The following is a 27,588-nucleotide window of genomic DNA, read 5'->3' on the forward strand; positions in this document are numbered from 1 at the left end:
TTTTGTTTGGGTATTTTATTTTGTTAACATGAATTAATAAAAACAGTGCTTACAATGTGGTAGGGATCCCAATGCAATTTTATGCAAACTACATACAATGTCAAATTAGACTCCAATTAGCAGTATGTGTAGAATCGTGTACAATTTCAAATGTATGCAGTGTGGTGAGGGGAAAAAAAAAAGGTTGTACATCACAAAGTTATTTTAACTGGAAATATTGAGTAATGCTCCTATGGCAGGTGAATGAACAACATCTTTCATGTTAGGGAACTCTATACAGCTACAAACAGATTCCATCTGGCCAAGTGCACTTCTAATATTCATTCAACCTTAACTGTCTGTAACTTTATCAGCTGATCGAAGAAAGGCATGAAAACAACATTCCAACTAAAAGTGTTGCTGTCATGCAACTCGGACGATGACTAAGTGTGATAAATTGGACCACGGAAGTTTGCTGGATTTAATTACTCTAAACCAAGACTTACAATAATGCAAAATATTTTTTTTTTCTATGAAACCTTATGCTCACATGTGTTACATAAGTCATTAATTAAAATATACTTTTAGTCAGGATTTAAACATGTATTAATAAAATAACTGTAAAAAATGTAATAAAAATATATTTCTCTTTCGCTCGAGTAAGATTATGCTATATAAACCTGCTTGTGTGAATGTACCTTTAATTAACGGTTATATATGTCTGTACAGTTTGCATTCATTGTAGGAGTTTAAATAGTTAGCTTCCAGCTCCCTAAGATTCTTAATTACCTGGTTGAAAATAAAAGCAACAACAAAAAAAAAAACCCATAAACTACTGTTGTATGTACCTAAACAGTGTGTCTGACTGTATTAAACATTTTAGTAATCTGTCCTTTATTACATATTACAGAAAGCAATTAAGTTTGTAACGCTTGAGCTCTGTCCACAGTACACAGATGATTGTTTATCGCCATTAAGCAATTAACTTTGTAGATCTGTTTTCATTGCTTCCCAGTACTGTAAACGAAGTAAACACCTCCATCCCAAAGAATTTGTTTGACATACATTTTACAATATTTGTAACTTACAATTACTGATATAATGATATTATGTTTTGTACTTCATTTAATAAAAATGGAAGGTTTAAACACCCTTACTGAATCTGTAAATTAACTATTACCCCTCTTATTTTGTAACAATTGTGGATAAATTCGGCACTGGGATAGGTGGGGGTAACATTAAGGTTCTTTAGTATGGGGTATTCAGTCCATACAGAAATATTCTCTCCCAATTGACCCGGAATATTTAAGAACGAGAAGAGGACCAGTTCCAAGTAGCTGACTGATCCCAAAACTTTGTCAAGCCAGGTACCCAAAGTGGATTCAGGACCAACAGCGTGGCTTGGTAATACATTCCATACATTCCATACTCTCACATACCCTCCAACCCTCTGTCCTAAGTCTGTCCCCACTTAATTTACAACTTTGTCCTTGTGTAACACTGTTACATTAAATTAAACACTTTAAATGATAAAAGCAACATTGGGCTCCAGTACCCTTCCGTTCCACTTCCAGGTCTATCTACAGGTGGCCCAATTATTAGGAAAACTTATTTTTCCACCTTTTTTCTTCTCCTTTGTTAAGGTCAGGTGGTCATTGGGAGAAGGGGTGTGTTGTTCTGTGTTTGGAATAGTTACGTTTTCTGGCTGCTCTGATTTTAAACAAAATCATCTACTAAAAAGAAAGGTCATAAGGTCCTTTTAGGAAAACAAAAGTAATAAAAGTACTAAAAACATATTTTTTTAGTACTTTTAGTAGTTTGCAGACATCTTCCTACTTTTTCCTTTAGATTACAAATATTTGTGTTGTGTTCCTGGTTTTGTTTTGGATGAGCAGCTCCCCCAAAGATTTTCTACACTGACAACTTCCCCAGGCCTAGTGAGATCTGCCCAATCTTTAAATTTTTTTTTTTTAGGTTTTGGATTATTTTAGTTTTTTTTCTTGTTTTCCAATTTGAGGTGCTGCAGCAACTTGACTATTGTGTTTGGTACTATATATATATTTGTGGGGTGTTGATTTGGGGTTATTTTTGGCCACTTGTGATGTTGTATCTACGTCATTAATGTTTTTGTACAATACACCTGTTTGTTGGTTAACTGAACTGGGTGCAAAATCTATTTATTTTTCTGACAGTATTCCATAAATTTTGGAAACCGTTACACTTGAACGCTACTGTTGGGTTCTCTGGGTTATTTTGAATTTTGAGTCAGCTCTCGGTACACTATACAGCTATGACCAAAAGTTTTGCACCACCCTATAGAATAAACAAATTTTACTTCATAAAGTCGAATGAAACCTGCTTAATAATGTCACTTTAACATATTGAATTACTTGTAGTTTTCTTGTAGAAATACTGTACTACTAGTACTGGTGGTCTTTTGCGAGATCATTTTGTATTTTCTTTGATTACGTGATATAAATAAAAGATCTAAATTATGTTCATATAGTTTTGTTTTTTAAATTATATCTCAATCTTCAAATTCTAGGTGATGCAAAACTTCTGGCCACAGTTGTAGTTTTGATTTCCAATGCCTGCACAACCATTTTGCACAATGCTAGTTTTTGCATATGAATAGAAGATAAAAATGTATGAAAATATTAGTATGAATTCACTGGGTGGGTCTGTGTCCTCAGTCAGGATGCCTGATGCCACATGTGGCTGCACTTCAGTAACGTTTGGGAACCTGTGCTTTAGTTAACACTAAAAAAGAGTGGGTTTTCTATTTACAATTAACGGAATGTGACACAGAATCATTGATTTCAATGATGACTGGGTAATCGCTTATTAAATAATACATTGATTTTAGTTATTATGGAAATACTTAATTGCTGAAACACTCTCTGTAATTATTACATATTGAATGAATAGTATGTGTGTTCAAGTAAGGTAGAAGAAAAGAAAAGTGAATGATGTTACAATTTGATACAGTAAAGCCTGCAGTGTCAGTGGTTCTGATATTCTCTTCATGTACAAAATGTTAAATGCTCTCTAAAGGTTTGCTTAAATTTTAAAAGCCTTTACTATAGTTTAATGGGCTGTCACACATGAACAGGTCTAATGTCATTACAATGAACTCAACTGATGTGTTCTGAATTCATTATTTGCAATTGCCACTTGGGAAAGTGGTCTGAAGAGACACTGTTAAACCACAATCACACGGATGTCACTGACTGACACACTTGTTTCAACAATTAAGTAAGAGTTCATACAAATAATGTTCTTTTGACTATTCACCCATAACTTCAAAACATTCAATCAAAATATAATTCAGAAAGTAAAGTAGAGAAACGCTTTCAGCTAGTGCCTTCTTTGGTGTATAGATCACTGTAGACTGCACACCATTGTACTTGTCTGCAATATATGTTTCTTTCTATTAACTCTTTTTTTATTGCACAGTAAATATTAGTATGGCAGCTTACCAAGCAGGACACTCCAACTATCTATGTTGCCAAATGACAACAATTGATGTAAACCAAACATTAACTAATTGAGCAGTATATGTAAACCCTCTTTGAATTAATAAAGTCAGGATATGTGTGGTGAATAGTCGTATGTGTAGCAGTTACTGGATGAAAGGGCCTGAGGCTTTGTACTATTAAGACCATTTCGGAGCCATTGCCAAGAGTTTCGCTCTTGGGAACTGAAGAGGGTACTTTGTGCTCCACTTCCCCCTCCATAACCCCCTGACTGCACCCTTTACCAAGGTCTCCAAACTACTGGTGTGAGGGCACTTTGTTGTTATGCCCCATAGTCTGTCAAACTCCCTCCATGGTGATGGAATGCTCTTGTACCCTGTGTTGGCTAATTAAAAATATATAATTAACACAGCCAGGTATATGAGTGAATTTGAGAGCTACAAAATGGATGCCTGTCATAGTATAGTAAACCGATTAAAACACCATTTTAATAAGTTGTGTTGTTCTGAACTGTTCAACTAAATTACTTCTGCTGTTGAATGCTAACTACCTGCTATTGTTTTTTGTTTTGTTTTGTTTTGCTTTTAATTTCTCATTCCAGAAACCTATACTAAGTGGCATTTACAACTATTTTGCTCATTACCATAAGGGTTAAAAAAGCATTTTTCACGAACGACTGTGAGGCAGCCCATGACCACTTATATGAAAAACCTTTTACTATTAATAGTCATACAAGAGTAATTATACACATGATTTAATTTACAAAAGCAGTAGTTGCTTTGGAAATTGGCATGTGGGCCTTGGAGAAAAATGTCCATGTGTTTGTGTGGTGGGCAGAACAAGACAATGTGCAACCAGAGGTGTCAATTCATATTCACACTGCCTGACACTGAGGGGAGGAGTGCAGAAAAGCTCCATAAACGCTGAGCATGAGGGTTTTACTGCTCGAAGTGCAAAGCTTTGCCACAGACCCACAATTCACACTGTTTATGTTTTCCATGCATCATTTATTATTTCTCAAACGCACTGCACCTCAAAAGGTTTCTTATGAATATGCTTTAAATGCTGTCTGCAAAGGGTTGTTACTATAGCCATGTTTCCATCTGCCACTGGGACTGACTTGAAAGCAATTTGAAATAAGACTTGTTCATTTCCATCAGCAGCAGATCGAGAGCAAAGCCATTTCAATTGGGACTATAGCTGCTTCAGTTTGGATTGTCGGCTGTCAGAACCTGATCTCTTGAACTCTCACTGATGGTGGAAGTTACCTAATCAGCGTCCAATGCAAATGAAGCGAGAGGCAGGTTTTAAATTGCTGACTGCAGAAAACAATTATGCAGGCAGACCAGTCAGAGAAATATTGCTGGATATTTTTAAGTAGCAAAAAAAAAAAAAAAAAAACACACAAAAACCCATGATAAAATACTGTAAATAAAGGTGATCTTTGACAGGTTTCATTGTGTAAATGGGTATGGGGCATGGTAAAAAGACAAGACAGAGCACACAGAAATTAAGATCAGAAATGAATAAACAAGGTCAATTGTTCACATCCTTTCCAAAAGCTCAGAGGAGATACTTTGCACCTTTGCAATGGCAAATAGATATGCATCACATGGTTCTGCTCTGGAGCAGGAGCATAGGATGAAACACTTTGCCTGGTGCACAATACTGTAGATCCTCAGTAGCTTGGCAAAACATTTAAATTAAGCAAACTTGCATCTTCGTAAGTGCCATGGCTTTTGGTATACGTGGCGCAGCACAGTGACAGTGACTTGGTTCTGTAGACGTGGGTAATGTTTCATACTATGAACCTGAGTTTTACAGTGCTAATAGTGGTCAGAGCTATGATGCTATTAGGAAGTTCTGGTAAATCTAATTTACCCAGTGGGCTGATTTGATTTCTTGTTCACAGTGTCCTTCAGATCTCCATGACTAATTTACTTATTCTACAGCACAGCAAGATTGTGGTGTTTTTTTTTTTTGTCAGGACAAATGATTTTATGTAGCCTACACCTTATGCAAGTTTTTAAGAAGTTTCTCATTGTTTTAGTTTGCTTCAGTCCGGCTTACACCTACAGTCTCCTGTAAATTAACATGTCCTCCAATTCCATGATTGGTATTAATTTTAAACAACATGACACTACATTAAAATGTAATAATCACAGGACTGAACAAGATTAAAATCCATGCTTCTTTTTTTTCTGCGCTGATTTCTGGCTGTTTTTAATTCCCTTAGCAACTGCTAGAAGTAATTACCTTACAACTAGTTTTTTTCTAAACTGTGTGGTGAGGGTGATACATCAGAGGGAATTCATGTTGGTAAATTTTTTTTTTTTTTTAAATAAGCTGTACTAAGGGTGGGAAATTAACTGAAAATAAGTTAAGTGAAAATTTGACCAACGTTTATTCTGGTTCAGTAACTTTGCTGGGCACACTTTTACTGTCCAGAGTTGGCGTCAATTCCATTTCTAATCCCAGTTCCCTTTTGTACAATTCCAATTCCTATTCCATTTTAAAGCGTAGTCTTTACTGAGGTTTATGCCATAGGCTTTATCAGGTTACCTGACAAGTTCATTAAGTTGTTTACAGGATTTGTTTACTCAACAAAGCCTTTGTTGTAAAATGATTGGAATTGAAAAAAAATGGAATTGACCCCAGCTCTATTACTATCAGAAACAAAATTTCAGAATCTAGCCAAATTGAAACAATACCAGCAAGAGTGAATCTTGATACAATCTGTTCAGGAGATTTACAGAACACTCTTATAAAAGTTTACTAGGTTACATTTGTACTGTAATTTTGCGGTTCCCCATGCTTTCCCTGCACTTTTACTAATCTTTAAAAAGGGTTGTGGCAAAGTGCCCATCCCTGTGTGTATTTTGTGTTGTGTGTTAATGTTGATGTATAGTCATTGGTACACGGGATATAAACGGGTCTGTGTAATACAAGTGTTTAAAATGTATATTTGTATTTAGGCACGAGGATTGCACAGCACTTCACATGCAAGTAAAAAGTAATAATATATGAGCACGGGGATTTGCACTTTAATAATTCACATGCAGTTGTACAGTGACTCCAATTGAATGATTGATTAGCAATTGAGTACAGCTGCATAAAAGCTGCATGTTTTCACTCACTCGGGGTTGTGTGTTCAGTGAGTGGAGAACGGGATTGGAGAAGGAGGTAATAATAATAAGAAGAAAAATAGTAATAGTTAAATTACATCAGCTCACCGTGTTTGTTTAGTGTTACTCCATTTTTGTTTCATCTCTTTGTTTTGGCAAATGTACTGTGTCCTGTGTATTTGTTTGTCTTACAACCTTTTATTTTCTGTCTGTCGGTGCACTATTAAATGCTGAGCGAGACCCTTCGCTCAGCTCTACCCAACTCCAGCTTTCTGTCGTTTATTTCCTGGTTCTGGTCTGACATCCCCCACTCCGGCCGTCTTTGTGACAAGGGTACAGACTCAAGATTCTCACCTTAAAATGTAAGCTTTTCATAGATACGACCTGTGATCTGTAACACAGATAAGGTCTGTGATTAGAACTACCTCAAGTGGGTGTTCCCAATTAACTTTTTCTTTTTTTATAATAGTAGCAATGAAGGGCTGTGGCTCCTATCACTTAAACGTATACAAACCCCCAAACAAAGCATTCAGCTTGTAAGCCATGAAAGCAGCATTGATGCATGACCAGAGTGTCCCACAGGAACAAGGCAGTTTGTTGACTGCTGATACTATAAACTGCACCTCGACAGTCTTGTTTTCGTGACAGACTGTCATGCACCATCACTTTCCACAATACATGAAAAGTAGTTACACTCAACTTTGCCTACTGTGTCATATACTGCAGTTGTGCACTGTTTCAGCAGGTAAAAAAACAGGAAAAACAGTGCGTGTGAATACAAACTCCAACTCCTCCACAGGTACATGTCAATTATAAAAAAAAAAAAAAAAACAACAGCTTTTATTACATTTTATATGTAGGGTGACCAGATTTTCAAAGCTAAAAACCGAGACACGTTGGTTTAATTAGTGTTATCAATTATTTAACATTTAAATATAGGCTATTTTAATGGTTATTTATATAGGCATCCTCTCACTTAGTGTTATCTTTTTTTTTTTTTTAAGCAGCTATCTAATTTCAATACACTCCTGGGTGTATAATGTGTGGCTAATTAGTTTAAGTAGCCATATTGTGTTATATATGTATTGCTACTTTTATATTGAGTTAATTATTATTTATGATAATAATAAAAAATTAAATCATTAAACATACCTTTACATTTTGGAATTTCTTTCTTTTTTTTATTCACTGAACCAAGCTCTATTTATTGAAGTTGTGGTTTTAGCTGGTGATTTCGGGTGCTTGTGATGTTGATGTGCTTGCAACCTTTCGCTGCTCTGCCTAGTGTCTGGGCTAAATCTCACCTGAACTAAACAGCTACAGAATTACCATATTACACACAATTGTATATTCATATTGAATATACACTAAATGAAAACGCAAGTTGTACTGAGGAATAAGCACATACATCTGTGTTTATTAGTTTATGTTCTTGATTACCCTAGTACATTCTTTATATTTTATCTTGTTTTCATTGCATGTGCCATAAACTAAAACTTGTTTATGTTATTTTGAAGGTATTTAGAGTCTACATGAAGTCGCTAAATCTTGGGTCACCAGGACCTTTAACGGAAAAATGGGACTGTTCCAGCTAAACCACAACATCTGGTCACACTATTCATATGGTTCAACCACACCGTTGGCTTTCAGAATGGAAAGGCAGCTGTCTTACAGAGCTCTACTCTTTGGGATATACAGTGAACATGTCACATACAGACCTGAAGATAATACTCTAATAATAATACCCAGCTGTGCTTTATACCGGCATGTTAAGGGTTGATCAATCAACCCCTTAGTAAGTTTCTGTCTTAATAAAGTATTTGTATCTACTTATTTATAAAGTATGTATGATATATAATGAAATTGCTCAACCCACTCCTATTTGAATAGTTCCAAAACGCAATACCTAAAAACCAAACTTGTACATGTGTGCAACCACAACTTAAATAAATAAATAAATAGATAGATAAATAAATAAATAAATGGTGTGGCAGTTTTCTCTTGAAACTGATTTTTTTTTATTTGTAAACCACTGCCCAGTCAGAAGGGCCAGAAGGAGAGTTTTGGAACCTGTACTGTAGTCCAAACATACATAGAAGTACAGTGAAGAGACTAGTAGTGCGTACGTTGGGTACTTACAGCAGGTTGGCCAGAGCAGTAAAGGTAGCTAGCATGGGACTGGTAGTGAAGGCTGGCCCGAGGAAAGCTATACGTGTTCCAGGCAGCCTGGCTACTGTTCCACTGAGAGGTAAAGCCAGGACTCATGGTCACTCTCGATTTACTGTTTTGGTATGCTCTCAGCGCAATGCTGGACTGTAAAAGAGGGGGAAACAAAATAAATGCATCAATGTCAGACCTGCACACCAACCTTTTCTATTTCCTTCAGCCCTGCCCCTTGAAGCTGGCCATTGGAAAGCTACTTCCATAACCCTGTTAAAGTCAATGCATTGCCCTTTAGCCCTTTACATAGTATCACTGCTCTATCAAATGTATTGATCAACTTAAAAACAACATAAGCACTAGGGCTGTCAATTAATCGCAATTAACTTATGCAATTAACACATTCATTTTTTTGGAGATCGTTTTTTTTTTTCTGTGGTGATGGGAGACATTTCCATTGTCCATAGATCTCGCCAGCCGATCTTGCATTGTTCCACACTCTCCCATCTCATCCATTCTCCCTGCTTGGCCTGGGGAACTGCCTTTACGCACCTCATCATCTCCTTGTGCTTTTGCCCCTCGTGACTACCAGCTTCCTTTGTTGAGTTGGGGCTGCTTTGTGCCATGTAGGACAAGCTGAATTGAGAACAAGACCACCATGCTGTACTTTCCACATGATGTCACTGATAGGAAGGGCAGCCTTTGCATCTTCCACAGCTTCCTTTGCCACCCACTTTCTTCCATTTTTCAACACAGGTACTGCTTCCCTCACACATTCGTCGTGTGACTCTACCAATGTAATTTCCAATTGAACCTTGGCAACACTTAAACTTCTCGGTTAGAGCTGAGACTGGCAGCTGCAGTATCCCTTTACCATAGTCCCACTCTGCTAAGGCAGCGTCGAACTCCTAACCATTTCTTTGTGTATGAACTGATTAATGCTTCCAGCTTCTCTGCTGTTGTCAAGGAAGCCTCATACACAGTGGGTGGCCACAGAAGTCTTGGCAGTAAACCAAACTAAAAACACCAGAGTTTAAGTTTGCCCGATAAAGTGCTGCTGTCTATGTTCTTCAACCCTTGCACTGCTTGTTGTCTCACTTCTCCCACATGAACTGTGTCCTTTAGGACCCCATCATACCATCTCCCAAGAATTTTCACAGGCTTCTCAGACACTACTGGCATTACCTCACCGTTAACGTAGAACCTCTTATCCACTACTTTACCTTGAATTATAGAGATGCTCCTTGACTTAGTGGGCTTGAATTGCATTCGTGCCCATTCAATGTTATTGATTAGTTTGCCGATTAGTGCAGGCTACTGTAGTCATGATTGTCATGTCATCCATGTATGTTCTAATTGGTGGTAGTCACATTCCAGAAGCCAAGTGTTCTCCTCCCACTACCCATTCTGATGCCCTAATTATTACTTCCATTGCCATGGTAAAAGGCAATGAAGAAATGGTACTTCCTGCCATTATTCCAATTTCTAGACATTGCCATGAGTTGAAAAACTAAATGGCAAATCTCTGAAGTAGGCTTTCACTAAGTTTGTTATTGTCCTCAGTAGAATTAAAAAATCAAATGTTGCCCAAATAAGCTCATGTGGTACTGAACCATATGCATTAGATAAATCCATGAATGTCACATGGAGATCCTTCCTCTCCTTTTTAGCTGTTTGAGCTTGTTATCAAATCACACTGATATGCTCTAAGCATCCTGGGAAACCTGTAATACCGGCTTTCATTGCTGAAGTATAAATTAAGCAGTTCTTCAGTAAGTAAGCTGACAAATCTCTAAGCAACAATGCTGAAGAAACTCTTGCCTTCCATGTTTAACAGGAAAATAGGGTGAAACTGATCGATACTCGTAGAACCTTTTTCTTTGGGTATAAAGACGCCATCTGCTCGGCGCAATGCTCTTGGTACAATCTGTTTTTCCCATGCTACTTTTATCAATTTCCACAGGATTCGTAGAACTCCATTAGGTCCTGGAGATGATGACACCCTTGCCTTTTTCACAGCTTGCTCTACTTCTTTCCACTTAGGCGCAGACCTCAGTTTAGTGTTCTGGTAGATTGATAGGTGGGGTGTCTGAAGGAATTGGCATAGGCTCCTGCCTTTTTTAATCTGTGTGTGTTTCCTCGATATATCTCTCCAGCTCAGACTTAGCTGCTTTTAGTGTGTCATTTTTCTCCCTGGTGAATAACTTCTTTATAAAAGTTAGTTCTCACACGGTCCTTCTTTTTGTAGCGTTTCCGTAGGCGCTCAGCTCTGTGCAATGTTGCAGGCTTATCTTTTATGACCCTTTGTAATAGACTGAGTGCCTCCTCTGACTTTGTTCTGCTCTCCTCCATTGCTTCCTCAGCTGCCTCCTTTCTCTAAGTGCTCAATCTCCTGCTGCCGTCTCGACTTTACAGGAATAGTTTGTACTTTATCCTTTCTTTTTTCAACTCCAAACCTCTCGCTTCCATATGCGTAGATGGTATACACAAATTTATCTAGCTTCTTTTCGACTGTTCCACCTAACCTTTCTAAAGCAAAACAGAAATCTGTGTTTACTGTGTCCCACACTGTTCTCTCAGAGGCTCTTGGCCATTTAACTCCAGGCTTGTGCCTGTTGAGGTTCTTTTCTCTATTACACTGGTTCATCACTGATTGTGTTTATGCAAGTCCTCGTCTCATCTATGACAGGGGTGCTGTTATCTTGCAAACTGTGAGGCCCTTGTCCCTTCTTCCTCAAGCATTTCATTCTCTCTTGATGAATCTTCAAACCCCTGACCGTTGTCACTTTGTTTCAGTCGCAGACACAAACTTGGAGCTCCATGTCTTTGCTAACTGCAGCTCTAGAGCTAGTCCTTTGCACTCTCAGTTCTCATATCCGTTTCCTTTCTTAAATAGTTATCCGTGTGGTCAGATCTTGGTCATCTTCCGCCCCCCTCAGGGTATATTATTTTGTAAAAGAAGCAGTTAATGTCTGCCATTTTTAACCCTTAGCGGTTCATTTATTCAGCGCTTGTCAGGCGCGTCAGGTCCAATTTATTTTCACATGCGCTTTTTTGATGCGCTGCTTATTTATTTATTTTTTTTCCAGAGTAAAACAGGTTTAAAAGGCACTGAATCACAAAAGTTCGCTCAGTACTGCATCTCCAGCCAATACTAATAAATCCTCTCCTGATCACTCGTTTTATCACCAAATTCCTCAAGCCAAGTCATTATTTTATTACTATAACATCTGAAAAAGCTCTGCAAATGTCTGTGATATTATGAGTGCTGGATGCGGAAGCAGCTATCGCCTTTGTTTGTGTCCATGTTATCTCTGTGGTAACATCAGGAGCTATCAGTTACACCCTTTTTTTTCAGCTTCATTCAGCTCCTATCGGTCACAATTGGCCATTGAAAGGTTTTCTATGCTTTTTCCAGAAAAAAAAAATGACTAGAGACCTGTGCTTTACGTCTTTTTGATGGACTGGAAAGGGAAAATTGTAATGTCGGACCTGGTCTGACATAGGACAGCAAAGGATTAAACAAAGCAAACGTTTTTGATGGGTATGAACTGACATTTCAAGGCATTGGACAAGTACTGTGCTTGAAAACAAAACATTGCAAGCATTCTAAACCTATTCAGCCTCCTAATGCTACAATGACCAATATAAGTGTGTGTCTAAATGCAGCAGATAATGTCATTTTCTAACTATAACCATTGTAAAGAACTGTGGTACTCAAACTGAAATCATGTCTTTATATAGACGGTGTTAATAGTAACTTCACACATACCATATGTTGGCTAAAAAAATGGTGAAACAGTCAGCTTCCAAATAAAGGTGACAAATCATCCAAATACTGTAAAAATGCAGTATTCAACTTTCCTGAATAACATATTCATGTACTGTAGTGTAATTAGTAATAGGTAGTTTGATCTTAGTCACCAAAGTACACAGACCAGTCAAATATGAATTCAGAGCTTGATCAGTACAGTGCTTGTTTCAAATTCTGGCAGTCACAAAAGGACGAGGTCATTGCAAAAAACAGAATTATGAATATGATTACTGGCTGTTAAAGGGGGTGTATTAGATTATTTGTAGTGATTCTGTTTTTTAACTGATTTTTTCAGCTTTGGTTTATTATCAATCTTAAATTGCATAACAGTAATATGTAAATAAGTAACATACATAACAACCACACTACTGTAGTTAAAACATATAAACTGGTACAACAGTACAATTACCAGTGGGATTTTCTATTCAGCCTGTTCAATTCTTCATAAGTAATAAGGACATTAAACACAATACACTGGGGGAATTTTCAATGCCACAACGAGGTTACACATACAATGCCACATGCATACATTTTTATGTATTTTGGAAATGCATTTGTGAGTCCCCCTGCAACATCTGAAATCTGCTAAAGATTTAGCACATTGCAAAACAAAAGCTGACCTTAATTATGAGCACAGCAAATGGTCGGTAAGGCATTGCTTGTTGGCAGGATTCAATTACCAACAGTCATTATTATTATTATTTATTTATTTATTTATTTATTTATTAGCAGGCACCCTTATCCAGGGTAACTTACAGTTGTTACAAAATATCACATTACACTATATCACATCACAAAATATCATTACATTACAGATAAGAGCAGTTATAAAGTACAATAGAATCAGTAGATAGTAAGATAAAATACAAATAAGAGCAAAATAAAGAAGACAGTAAATAATTAAATTTCAGAGGATACTATAATAGTTTCATATGTGTGAATGTTTCCTAGTCAGGTCTTCAGGCAGTCAGAATGGAGAGTCTCAACCCTGCTACTACAGCAGATCATGTTAACCAGCACTTTGTTACTGTGATCTAATGTACTGTACACAGACCCAAGCTGTGACAACTACAAAGGGTACAGTAAACCACAGCATTTTCACAGCTGTCTTGTTCTGTTTTGGGGGTTTAATTACTATAACGCAGAAATCAAGCATGTAGATTCTTTGTATTTGCTTAAAGAATGTTTGTTTTCTTTTTGAATAAATTAAGTAACCCGAGTATATACAATGCCTATAGAAAGTCTACACCCCCTTTCAAAATGTTCACCTTTTGTTGCCTTATAGCCTGAAATTAAAATGCATTAAAATAGTTTTTTCATTTATCTACACACCCTATCCCACAACTTCCAAGTGAAAAAAATATTCTAGAAATGTGTACAAAATGAATTAAAAATAAAAACTGATATAGCTTGGTTGGATAAGTGTCCACCCCCCTTGTAATAGCAATCCTAAATTAGCTCAGGTGTAACCAATCACCTTCAACATCACACACCAAGTTAAGTGGCCTTCACCTGTGTTAAATTGTAGCGATTCACATGATTTACGGATAAATTCAGCAGTTCCTGTAGGTTCCCTCTGCTTGGTAGTGCATTTCAACGCAAAGACTCAACCATGAGCACCAAGGCACTTTCAAAAGAACTCCCAGACAAAGTTGTTTAAAGGCACAGGTCAGGAGATGGGTATAAAAAAATATCAAAGGCCTTGAATATTCCTTGGAGCACGGTCAAGACGATTATTAAGAAGTGGAAAGTGTATGGCACCACCAAGACCCTGCATAGATCTGGCCGTCCCTCCAAACTGGATGACCAAGCAAGAAGGAGACTGATTAAAGAGGCTACCAAGAGGCCAATGGCAACATTGCAAGAGGTACAGGCTTTTATGGCTGACTGGTCAAAGTGTGCATGTGATAACAATATCTCAAGCACTCCACAAATCTGGCCTGTATGGTATGGTAGCAAGAAGGAAGCCATTACTCAAAAAAGCCCATCTTGAATCCCCTTTGAAGTATGCAAAAATCACTCAGGAGATTATGTAGCCATGTTGCAAAAAGTTTTGTGGTTTGACAAAACTAAAATGGAACTTTTTGGCCTAAATGCAAAGCGTAGTTTGGCGCAAACCCAACACAGCACATCTTCCAAAGAACACCATCCCTACTGTGAAGCATGGTGGTGGCAGCATCATGTTATGAGGATGTTTCTCATCGAAAGGGACTGGGGCACTTGTCAGGATAGAAGGGAAAATGAATGGAGCAAAGTACAGAGAAGTCCTTGAGGAAAACCTGCTGCCCTTTGCAAAAAAGCTGGAACTGGGATGGAAGTTCACCTTTCAGCATGACAATGACCCAAAGTTCACTGCACTGGAGTGGCTAAGGAACAAAAGGGTAAATGTCCTTGAGTGGCCCAGTCAGAGCCCCGACCTAAATCCAACTGAAAATTTGTGGCATGACTTGAAGATTGCTGTCAATCAACGCTCCCCAAGGAACTTGACAGAGCTTGAACAGTTTTGTAAAGAAGAATTGTCAAATATTGCCAAATCTAGGTGTGCAAAGTTGGTAGAGACCTATCCTAACAGACTCACAGCTGTAATTGCTGCTTAAGGTGCTTCCACCAAGTATTAACTCAGGGGGTGGAGACTTATCCAATTATGAAATTTCAGTTTTGTATTTTTAATATGTAATTTTTTTTCTCAATAAAAACTTTCCCCCTTAACAGTGTGGAGTATGGTGTGTAGATAAGTGGAAAAAAAAAATCCTCATTTAAATGCATGAAACTATGTGGCACTGTGTGACAAAGTGCCCGCCCCTGTGTATATTATCTGTTATATGTTGCATGTGGTGTGTTAAATGTTGGTGTATAGTCAATTGTACACGGGATATAAATGAGTCTGTGTCACACAAGTGTTTAAAATGTATATTTGTATTTAGGCACGAGGATTGCACAGCACTTCACGTGCAAGTACAAAGTAATAATATGTGAGCGCGGGGAATTGCACTTTATTAATTCACCTACGGTTGTACCGAGACTCCAATTGAATGATTGATTAGCAATCTAGTCTTGGTACAGCTGCATAAAAGCAGCATGTTTTCACCCACTCAGGGTTGGGCGTTCGGTGAGTGGAGAACAGGAGAGAGAGGAGGAGAAAACATTTAAAATTGCTATTGCGTGCTGGTGGGACCAGCATGATACTTGTGTATTCAAAACTCACCGTGTTTGTCAGTGTGTCTGTCCGTGCACCATTTTGTTAAGTCTAGTCTGTTTTTGTTTGTCTCTTTTATTTTGGCGTAGAGTGCCGTGTCCTGTTTCTGTTTGTTCAACCCTTTTATTTTGCAATAAACCGGCGCAAGCAAGCGTCCTCATCATTTCAATTCATCAGTTCTGTCTTTGTGTATTTCATTCCTTCCTGGTTCTGACGTTCCATGCAGCCGACTTTGTGACACGAAGACACAACAAAAAGTGAAAAAAGTTCAAGGGGGTTTAGGCTTTCTATAGGCACTGTATATATATTAGCTCAAAGAGCCAGCTGCCCTACTATTCCCGTCAGTCTGATTTTTTTTTTGCAACAGCTCACTTGCCTTTCTGTTGCTGTCTTTTCTATCAGGATGAAAGGTTCCACCTTTTAGTACAAACCCCAGGTGTCCATGGAAACTTCCACCTCTGAGCTCATCCAGACAAAAAGCATGAGTTTGGTGGTTACTGCTTCCCCTAGTGACCTGCTTCTCACAGTGTAGACAACCTGTCTCAAGACACTGTGTAGGTTCTCCACAATTTGTCACAAATAACCATTGTGTGCAGAAAATAGAAAAGGAATCTAAGCGCTTCTGTCTCCCTTTTCTCTCCTTCCACACCCCTTTTTTTTCAAGACAAAAGGCTACAGAGCCAATTCATATTCACTGGTTACTTTTCTTGTAAAAAAAGGGAATACAATTGTAGATCTTAATGTTTGCAAAATAAAACACATCCAGGACTGTGTCTGCATTCCTAAAAATGTGTCAGTTTCAAGACAGTTAAAACCTGCTACAACTTAAAATTGCACACTGCCTAGCAACGGGAGCAATGCTGTTGGTTTTACATACACAACTACTGGCTGATTTATCTCCCCAGGAAAGCAATACATCTTAATTCAGTTGTATTTTAATTGACTGCTATCAAATACAGTAGGTTAAAAATATTAACCATCACATTAAGATTGCAAGGCTGGAAATAAGGATTTTATCTGCAATTTAATATATTGTGGAGGAGTGTCCCGCCCTTTGTTTATTGTGTTGTTTGGCCGGAAGAGCGAGACGGTGTCCGCCAGGTTATTGTTTATATTTTTCAAAACCTTGTGATCAGATACTGATTATTTAACTAGCTGACAGTCACACATCCTTATTCAACTCGTGCAGACTCTGGCCGCAGAGGTAATAAGATAATTAACAGATAGTTAACCCCTCGGCCAGAATATAAAAGCCTGCAGCTTTCCTTGTTCACAGAAGAGAGTCTAGGAGTAGAGAACAGAAGCGAGGAGGTAAATTTAATAAATAGAGAATTATAACAATTGCTAAGTGTGCTGGTTTAAACACCAGCACGATACTTGTTTGTTATTTGTTTGGTCAATGTGCCTTTTTGTTTGTGCAGTTTTGTGTTTGTTTAAATCATTTATTTTCTATTATTTAATAAAACACTGAACGCTACTGTGCCTCAGTTTCACTCGCCATTCATTGTTTTGAGTGTTTCTGGTCTGACGTCACCGCTGCAAAGTCACCCTTTCACACACACACACACACACACACACACACATATTTCATATTAGAGGTGTGCAGATACTCTGATAATCAGAAAAGTTATTTAATACCTAATAACTTCTTAAAGGGAATTACTCTGCAAATTCAAGTATCTGCACAGCCCTAATTATCAACGTGACAGACACTCTCAAGAGAATTTACATGAATAATTTCATAAAGTCACTAAATAAAAAGAAAAGTGCGGTCTCCCCTTGCAAAATTTCTGTCATCGATGATGCCACATACCAGTACGATCCAGCTTCAGTCAAAACAGACAACTCTCTGTTCAGTAATGTGTCCCAAAATATTAAATGTCAAAATGTGTCCTTCTATAGTCTTTCAACATTCCTGATCTCCCGCAATACTACATGGGATCTCTATTTTATATCCTACAACATTACTACACACACCAGGATATGGGCCTGATAGAATATACGATGAGTTTGGGAGTAAAGCAGGATTCAAACTTATGACCTTGTGGCCCAAGGGTGAATTAGCTTACAACTCAATTGTCTTGTCTCAAAATACGAGAAAGGGAATATAAGAGAAAATGATGTTTATACCAAGAAAGGGATAAGCAGTGAAACCAATCATGTCTGGTCTGATTCTGTTGGGTATTTGGCAAGAAGGAGATTGAACCATGAACTACGGGTTGAAATTCAGCAACACTATCGTTGAAACAAAGAAGATGATGACATTTTTCAAGTCTGAAGTCCAACAAAATTGTTCATCCCCTTCCAACATCCTTTGTTTCTACACAGCACATGAAAGTGTTAATGCCCCCCAAAAAAACCCAACAATGAAAACATTGTGATATATTAAATAAAGTAGAATATTCACAACACTTCCGCTAATGGCCAGTAATGACTGTAGGTGAGCCTCATGATCAGGAGCTTTTTGCTTCGAATCATTGCCAATCTTGGCTGGGGGCCCCATAGGCAGTGTTACACTGCATTGGCCTTTCTGCTGCATTGGGGATGAAAATCGGATGGGGTTAGTGTGATGAGTCAAAGGGGTTTCGGTCTGCAATTCAGCCTCCCAACAGTAGAAGGCATCAAATCAACTCGGGACTTCCCTTACCAAGGTCTTGTGACCATGACAAAAGTCATCTTTTTGAGGGGCGGCAACTTGGTGAGAGGCGGAAGTACGAGTATGTAAATTCCAGCCACTGGAGTCAAGTGAAATGAAGGATACCTGTCAGTTTGGGATTGGTGATCCACTGACTACTGGGGCGGGGTTTGCATACTAAAGGGAACGTGCTACTGTGTTCGGGGTTGGTTCTAAGGAATAGAGGCGGGGGAAAAAAGGCTGGAGGGAAGTACGTGGGAGTTTGGACTGTGTCACGAACGGAGGCCTTACTAACTTGGCTCTTTTCTGGGGATGAAAATCGGATGGGGATAGTTTATGACATCATGCTTCAGCGACCCCAACTAGTCAGGCTCCCCATGAGAATTACCAGGCTTGCTTCCAAGGTTCAGTAGTTTGATAACATCCTTTGTTTGGGTTCAGCAGGTGATTGGCCTTACTGTAGGAACAGAAATTTTCATTCTTCCTGATCAGTATGTGGGTTTTGAATTAGGTATTTCAAATTGGGTACAAAATTAAATAAAAAATATAAAACTTTATTCACACATACAGATACTAAAAAACTTTCAGGTTAAAATTTTGTGAAGAGGACCCATAGGAATCAACCAAGATTAAAATAAAATTGGACTTATCAGATATCACATTTCACACATGATCCACTGTATCTTCTTTGAGTGTCGTGCCAAACACCACAGCACAATTCTTCAGTCTGCAGCAGCACTCCTGTCCTGAATCATTCACATCCTGAACAAGTCATCAGAGTGAATAGCTCACCACATGAATTCATTTCATCACACAGGGCAAGGTTTTACAGCTCTTGCACTTAAAGGGGTACAGTTTAATAATGTATTAAATGGCAGTAATAGAGAATGACAGGAATATTGGGTCAACCATAACAGAAATAAAAATAATAAATTAAAAAATATATATTTGTTTGTTTGTTTTATATTTCCTTGATATTCACAGTGGTGAATAACCCGAAGATACAATTTTAATAATAACTGAGACCAATTAATGTCAAACCTGCCCAAAATGTAACGTTTTCAGGCCTTAAAACCCACTAAATACCCCCTTTCTTATGAGTTACAATTGACACTGATTTGATGTGACGTCTTGAGGAGTCTGCACAGTGTTCAAAAGTCTGCTCTCTAGAATGACCAGTACAGACATAACTTTTGAGACTCTTTTTAGAAGCCCTGCCAACCAAGTGCATAATTTTTTGTCAGATCTGCAGTTTTGCAGAAACACACTTGCAACACATGTCTTTCCTTTCAATAGTGGACTGCTGGTGCACTGAGTCAGCTTTGGGGTTTGTAATGACCCGTACACTACACAGCCTTACTCAGATGTGCACAAGTGTAATTCCTGTATTTAAGACAGATACTAAGCACGCACCGCAAACAGAATATTACACAGTTTAGTCAATTACCAATTACAGGACTCCAGAGACAGCCAGGCATTATTTAAACCTAAATGCGAAAGACACTCGTCTGAGATTCAACATACGCGGTATAGCAGTACCTGCTGTTTACTGTCAAGAACATTTTGTACATGTATGGGAAGAATGTTAAAAAAAAAAAAAAAAAAAAACTCAACGGATGCATTTTAGTAAAGGGGCTTGTGGCTACAGCACTCACCCTTCAAGAATTCTTTTGAAAGTACAAAGGTTAAACCTCATCCGCCCAAGCCAAACCACATGTATTTTTATCTGTTATCTGGCCTCTCTAAATATTTTCCTTGGCAGTGCAAGTGTTCTCATTAAACTGATCGCAAGCCAATGGTTTTACTACAAAAAATAAGGGAATGTGAATCACAAGGTTGATTGTTTGACTGCTGGAATTCCACTTAAGTCTCAAAAAGTAATTAGTAATGGATTTCAGCCCTTAAGGTCTACACCCCCCCTTATCCTCTGCAACAAACAGGTCATAATATAGTAATCTGAAGTTTGTTTTGGTTTTGTATATGACTATCCACTCTGACCTACAAACACACATAAAAGTGCCACACAGTAGGAACAAGTTAGCATAGGGTTCAGGGGTGACTCAACCCCACAGATGTTCTCGAACAGGGTAATGAAAGGGAACGTAATCACAAAAAAAAATTAAATCTTTCCTTCAGGTCTCCCACTTGTTTAAAAATGTGATGACTCATTACAAGTACTATGTGCTGTTACGTGATTTCCATTACATGAGAGTAGGTGTTAAAACTTCGTGCTGATATTGGACTCAGCTCTCGCCAAGATAAGCATCAACTAAGACATAGTTTATTTTACTGTAAACTAATGCAATCCATCTGTTTTTCTTTCCATCGGATGATATAGATATCCTTCTGCCTGGTGCTCAGGCCCGGCGTTGTGGGCGGACCTTAGGGGGCCTGGGCCGTCCAGTGCCTCCCCAGTTTCAGATTCTGAATTGGTTCAGTACCTTCAGCCAATCAGCTTCCAGTTCTAGCAGTAGATGCCCAACAGCACCAACAATTTTAAATCAATCTGCGCAGTGCTGGCTTTTTCTTTTTGACTTGCTGTATTTTTAAGCGTAGTTCACATCTATTGGACAGTAAATATTAAACAATGACACAAATGGTCAAAATTAATTGTATTATCCACAAAAACAAACCAATCAATACTTTATGTCGACGAAAGCAACCAATCCTGTACCTGCAACTGCTGAGAGCCAATCACAGCTACACTGGAGCACAGACATTTTTCATCTTTCAACAACAACAAAGCGAGATGTGGACAGTTCAGTAATATTGCTCCATTCATATATAGATTCAAGATTCAATGCCTTCTAATCAGTTACAGTATTTATCATTATTATCTGGCCCTTAATTTTAACAAAAAAGTCAACTTTTATGATAAGCATTTGCTGTCTCTGTTATAAAACTATGGTTCACAACATAACACATCGGAACAATCACACTGCTACCATTCAGTAATTGTAGGCAGTTTTGCCACGTGTGAAATCTTTAACAAAAAAGACCAAACAAAAATGCTTTTATTTGCTTCAAAATCATTTCAAACTGGTTAATAGACTAGTAAGCACTGGCAATAATCAGTTCAGTTTTATACGGTGCAAAACATTTTAACATTTTATTTTGTTTCTGGACTTTGCGATACCTGACAGGGCCTGCATTAATAGTCGTATCTACAACGCATCGACAATACAATCAACCATTTTGTTACAGACTTTTAACAAGTCTGACATAAACAATTTTGTCTGTTACTTAATGAAACCCTTCTAAAAAAAGAATAAAAAAATACTTAACATAAAAAAGAACAGTTCTACTAGCAGGCAGTTTACACTGCCTCTGGGTTTCTGATCGCATCACCAATGCCACATTTTTTAAATCCACTGCTGGAAATGTCCGGTTTACTTTTAATGTTTTCAAGTAACTTCTTTAATCTGTTATGTAAGTCATAACAGAGGACAGGATCACTACCAGTACTGTATACAATCCTGTGATTGGTGGAAGTATTATTGGCGATCCAATCAAAATAGCCAATAAAGCCCAAATAAAGTATCTGCCCATTATACGTTATAGCGTAGGTTAAGATGTGCGCTGTAATTAACATAAATAAATAAATAAAGATTTATTATTTTATTTTTATTTTTTTATTAAAAAAAACCCTGACCCTTCTCGCGCCACACCCCACCCCACCCACAGGATACAGTCCACGCCCTCCAGTTTGAGAACTGCTGCACTACGGCTGCAATGCTGGCTCCAGGGATCAACCACAGTGCGGCCTCCCTAGCGCATCAGTATGATAACCATCTGGATTGAGCTGAGTAGGGTACTTCTCTGGGGTTTTGATGGGCACCTTTCATCCTTGGTGTTTCATCGACTAGCCCACCACACCTTAAGAGGGCTCGATAGTGATTCTGGCATCCCAGCATCACCTCCCTCCGTCCCCCATTCAGCTAAGCCCAGTTTACTTACCTTCCTTTACATCAAGGTTTTTTTTTTATTATTATTATTTCTATTGTGCTTGAGGTCTCTAACCAGAATCTTTTTGTCTCAACCAAAGCCAATTGCTGCTCCGCTCTGCTGCTTCAGATAAGTTCTTCACTATGCGTCGCAACTCTTGACCACTGAATACGATGTCTTTGAGGAACTGGGTTGTGGAGTGTGCCACAAATACTCAACAACCCACCTCCACTGGGTAAACCGGGACTTTCCATCCTTGCTGTTCCACTTCAGTAGCTAGTTGAGCATACCAAGGTTTCTTCCTTTTGTATGCCTCATCCACAGCATCCTCCTATGGCACTGTTAACTCTACCCAATGAACAAGGTGTGCTGATCCAGACCACAAGACAATATCAGGTCGAAGGTTTGTGGTGGCAATCTCAGGTGGGAAACTAAGACGTCCAACACCCAATCGCATTTTCCAGTCTCTAGCAGCTTCCAGTTGTCCTAGATGAGTTTTGGTTTTAATACCTTTTCTTGGAGGTTGCGCTCCTGGATGGAGGAATGTTGTTCATTGTGTGTCATAGATTGCCAGCATTGGTGGCAACCTGTTGGTCATTCTGCGCTTGTCTTCCAATGCTAAGGCCAAACATCGCAGCACCTGGTCATGACGCCAAGTAAACTGTCCTTGGCTAAGACCCACCTTAAATCCTGTCAAAATGTGTCTTCATGTAGCTGGCGATGAACTCAAAGGACACCATGGATTCTCTCCTACCCATACATTAAGGTTCTGTGGTGATGAGGGAACATCATATGTTGACCTGATGAGGAAACTAACCCTGCTCTGTTCCACTGTCCATAGATCTCGCCAGCCAATCTTGCGTTGTTCCACACACTCCCATCTCGTCCATTCCCCCTGGGAAACTGCCTTTATGCAATTCATCCTCTCCTCCTGCTTTTGCTCCTTGTTAAATACCAGCTTCCTCTGTTGAGCTGGGGCTGTTTTGTGCCATGTAGGAGGAGCAGAACTGAGACCAAGGCCTCCTCTTCCATGCTGTACTTGCCCCATGATATCACTGATACAAAGGGCAACCTTTGCACTTTCCACAGCTTCCTTTGCCACCCACTTTCTTCCAGTTTTCAACAAAGGTGCTGCCTCCCTCACACGTTCGCCGTGCAACTCTAACAATGCAATTTCCAATCGAACCTTGTAGCACCTAAACTCCTCTGTTAGAGCTGAGACCGGTAGCTGCAGTATTCCTTTACCATACAGTCCCACTCTGCTGAGGCAGCCTGGAACTCCTAACCATTTCCTGACGTATGAACAGATAAACGCTTTCAGCTTCTCTACTGTTGTCAAGGAAACCTCATAACAGTGAATGGTCGCAGAAGTCTTGGTAGCAGACCAAACTGTAGGCACCAGATTTGAAGTTTGCCTGATAAATTATATTCGACTTAAATCTGCAGTGTCCGCTTTACAGTAAAATGTAATTCCTTGATGTTGGTATACTATGTGTATTACATTCCCTAAAGGTAGTGTCAGCTCCCTCCTTGCCCTTACCTAAGGGTAACTTAAATACTGAAACTTACACAAATACACAAACCTGCACTTAAATCCTAATTTAAAAAAAAAAACATGTATTCTTCTACATGTTTTACAAACAGTTCACAAACCAGGTTCCCCTTTATCTACGAGACACCTGAACTGAAGAACAGCTTACTTTAAGTTAATAGAATACTTTTTAGTAATGAGGTATTACCCACCTGCGCTTCAGCTGTAGCGCTGCAACCAAACTACTCTCTGACCCATTTCACTGCAGCTTTACTGCTACCCTTATTGTGAGCTATCAGCTTTTACACAGCCAGTTCTGACTGGATGCCCCCAGAACATTTTGACAACAGTTAAAAGCATTTTATGAAACCAAAATTTTACCCCATGCTCAAAAGTATTAATTTTACTCTAGTGTTTACCAGTGGACTGCCTACCTAATGAAAATGTAGGAACTAGAGATTGCACGGCTTGAATCTGAGAACAGTGATGAGGGTAAAGGGTCTAGTTATTTATGAGAGCAAGTATGAATTAAGTATGAATAACTCAGAGAAAAAGACAGTATTTTAACTGGAATCATCAAAGCATCTAGAGTGGTTTTAGCTAAAAAAAAAAAAATCTGTGATGCTCTGCTATTTGCCGCTTGAGCGTCAAATGTGCAGATTTGAAAACAAAAAATAAAATTAATATAGTTTAATTTAACAAGTGAAACTGTTCCTCTGTTTTGTGATTTCAAAAAGTAGTCAACTAAGAAACGATTTACATTTGCGCTTTTACACGATCCAGTGTATAATTTGCACTATTTTTCTGGATTTTTATTTTTTTGATGGTGCAAAAAAAAAGAAAGTTTTGAAATTCTGCCCCTAAAGCAATACTTGGGAATAGCGTTTATCAAGCCTATCAAAAAATTCAGATATACAGATGAACCCACTGTATATAACGATTGCCGTGCAAGCATAATTCGTGATATAAAGCGAGTCAAGATATAAACCAGGTTTCACGTTTGCCTGTGACAGCACATTACAAGTGCGAGGAAAAAAAAAGAAAGAAAACTAACAATGAACTAAAGAGCAGTGCTTTAATACTGTACATTTATTGTTTTTTTACATTTAAACAAATGCATATAGTTTGCCACAGGACAACTATGTTTTGTATTATTAAATGGAAAGAAAGAGTTTGTATCATTATCTAAAAAAGTCATGAATTGTCGACTGATAAGAGCTATTAGTTAGGCATTGTTTTTTTTTGGTTTTTTTGTGTGTATTTGTGTAAGACTGATTATGTTAAAGAAGAAACATTTGCTGACGTCAGTGTTTTGTAACTGAACTGTATCCTATTAAGACCGCCCACGCAGCATTTGACAGGCTGCACAAAATGTCAGTTTATCAGCTGAGAAGATTATTGGTTGTTAGTTACATCGGTAATTAATTATATCCTGTGGTTACATAGTAAAGGCCAGCCACGCAGCATTTGACAGGCTGCACAAAACATGACAATAAGCGAGTTTGTGAGATGATATTAAGAGAGGTCATTTTTCAAATAACCAGTGGTGCATGGCGAGTGGTTTTTGAGCAGACACCTTTATCCAAGGCAACTTACAGAGACTAGGATGTTTGAACTATGCAAGGAGGTTAAGTGACTTGCTTAAGGTCACACAGTGAGTGAGCTGGGATTTGAACTGAGAACTTCCTGGTTACAAGCCCTTTACTTTAACCACTGGACCACATAGCCAGACTGTAACAGGGAGAGATCTGTGCTGACTCTGCTGGCGTGTCCACAGGGCTGCAGGAAGAGGGCGGCAGTCGTCCAACAACCGCCTGTGAGTCATGGCAGTGACACGGGGAGGTGGGAAAGTGGGTGTGTGGACTTTCCCCCTCTCTGAATGGCTGGGAGGCTAGTCTTGGGGGATTGTTGGTCCTATAAAATAACACTCTGCTGTTTCCTCGGGTCTGCTTTTGTAGATGCGCTGTGTGTGTGCGGAAGCGCTGGACGAGGACGGAGAGACCAGCTGGGAACAGCGAACAAGTCAGAGAGTCACAGTGGGGAACCCTTGGGCAGACCCCAAACTATTGTTTAGAGCAGGCAGGGAGCCGACAGAGTAGGACGGTGATCCGGGTCGTGCGGGTAGCGGCGAACGGGATAACGCTGCCGAGTGTAGCACCTTTTATTTGTAGTTTTGGTACTGTTTTATTTTCCCTTGTTCTTTTCGCCTTCTGTTTTCTATATTATTTTGAGCACCTGCGAGTGCGCCTGCAGTTATTCCACTTACCAGCTTTGGTATTTCCGTGGTGTTGTTTTTATAAGAACATAAGAACATAAGAAAGTTTACAAACGAGAGGAGGCCATTCGGCCCATCTTGCTCGTTTGGTTGTTAGTAGCTTATTGATCCCAAAATCTCATCAAGCAGCTTCTTGAAGGATCCCAGGGTGTCAGCTTCAACAACATTACTGGGGAGTTGATTCCAGACCCTCACAATTCTCTGTGTAAAAAAGTGCCTCCTATTTTCTGTTCTGAATGCCCCTTTGTCTAATCTCCATTTGTGACCCCTGGTCCTTGTTTCTTTTTTCAGGCTGAAAAAGTCCCTTGGGTCGACACTGTCAATACCTTTTAGAATTTTGAATGCTTGAATTAGGTCGCCACGTAGTCTTCTTTGTTCAAGACTGAACAGATTCAATTCTTTCAGCCTGTCTGCATATGACATGCCTTTTAAGCCCGGAATAATTCTGGTCGCTCTTCTTTGCACTCTTTCTAGAGCAGCAATATCTTTTTTATAGCGAGGTGACCAGAACTGCACACAATATTCAAGATGAGGTCTTACTAGTGCATTGTACAGTTTTAACATTACTTCCCTTGATTTAAATTCGACACTTTTCACAATGTATCCGAGCATCTTGTTAGCCTTTTTTATAGCTTCCCCACATTGTCTAGATGAAGATATTTCTGAGTCAACAAAAACTCCTAGGTCTTTTTCATAGATTCCTTCTCCAATTTCAGTACCTCCCATATGATATTTATAATGTACATTTTTATTTCCTGCGTGCAGTACCTTACACTTTTCTCTATTAAATATCATTTGCCATGTGTCTGCCCAGTTCTGTATCTTGTCTAGATCATTTTGAATGACCATTGCTGCTACAACAGTGTTTGCCACTCCTCCTACTTTTGTCTGCAAATTTAACAAGTTTGCTTACTATACCAGAATCTAAATCATTAATGTAGATTAGGAATAGCAGAGGACCTAATACTGATCCCTGTGGTACACCACTGGTTACCACACTCCATTCTGAGGTTTTTCCTCTAATCAGTACTTTCTGTTTTCTACATGTTAACCACTCCCTAATCCATGTACATGTGTTTCCATCATTGTTGATAGGCAGCCCACGGACAACAGTACCCCCTGCGGGTAAAACCGTAAAAGTTCTAAAAATAAAACTGGGCACGTGTGGAAGGGTGGTGGGTAATTCACTGACACACGAGACAGAACAGTTGTACTTGGAACACCACCCAGGTGCCCAGTTTTATTTTTAGAACTTTTACGGTTTTACCCGCAGAGGGCACTGTTGTCCGTGGGCTGCCTATCAACAATGATAAAAACAGCACCACGGAAATACCAAAGCTGGTAAGTGGAATAACTGCGGGCACACTCACAGGTGCTCAAAATAATATAGAAAACAGAAGGCGAAAAGAACAAGGGAAAATAAAACAGAAATAAAACTACAAATAAAAGGTG

At 38.8% G+C, this 27,588-nt stretch overlaps 1 protein-coding gene across 4 annotated transcripts in view; it reads right to left on the reverse strand.

The window, feature by feature from the left end:
- Positions 1 to 27,588, reverse strand: part of LOC121314718 (RNA-binding motif, single-stranded-interacting protein 3) — a 397,361-nt gene that overhangs the window by 279,574 nt on the left and 90,199 nt on the right. For 3 of the 4 annotated variants that reach the window (XM_041248290.1, XM_041248289.1, XM_041248293.1), the window contains exon 2: positions 8,720 to 8,893. The exons of the other annotated variant lie outside the window; for it this stretch is intronic. In XM_041248290.1, coding sequence (XP_041104224.1) covers positions 8,720 to 8,893 — 174 coding nt within the window. The remainder of the gene's footprint in view (positions 1 to 8,719; positions 8,894 to 27,588) is intronic. 4 annotated transcript variants of the gene reach the window in all.

Source organism: Polyodon spathula, chromosome 4 (assembly GCF_017654505.1).
Source record: "Polyodon spathula isolate WHYD16114869_AA chromosome 4, ASM1765450v1, whole genome shotgun sequence".
Classification (NCBI taxonomy): domain Eukaryota; kingdom Metazoa; phylum Chordata; class Actinopteri; order Acipenseriformes; family Polyodontidae; genus Polyodon; species Polyodon spathula.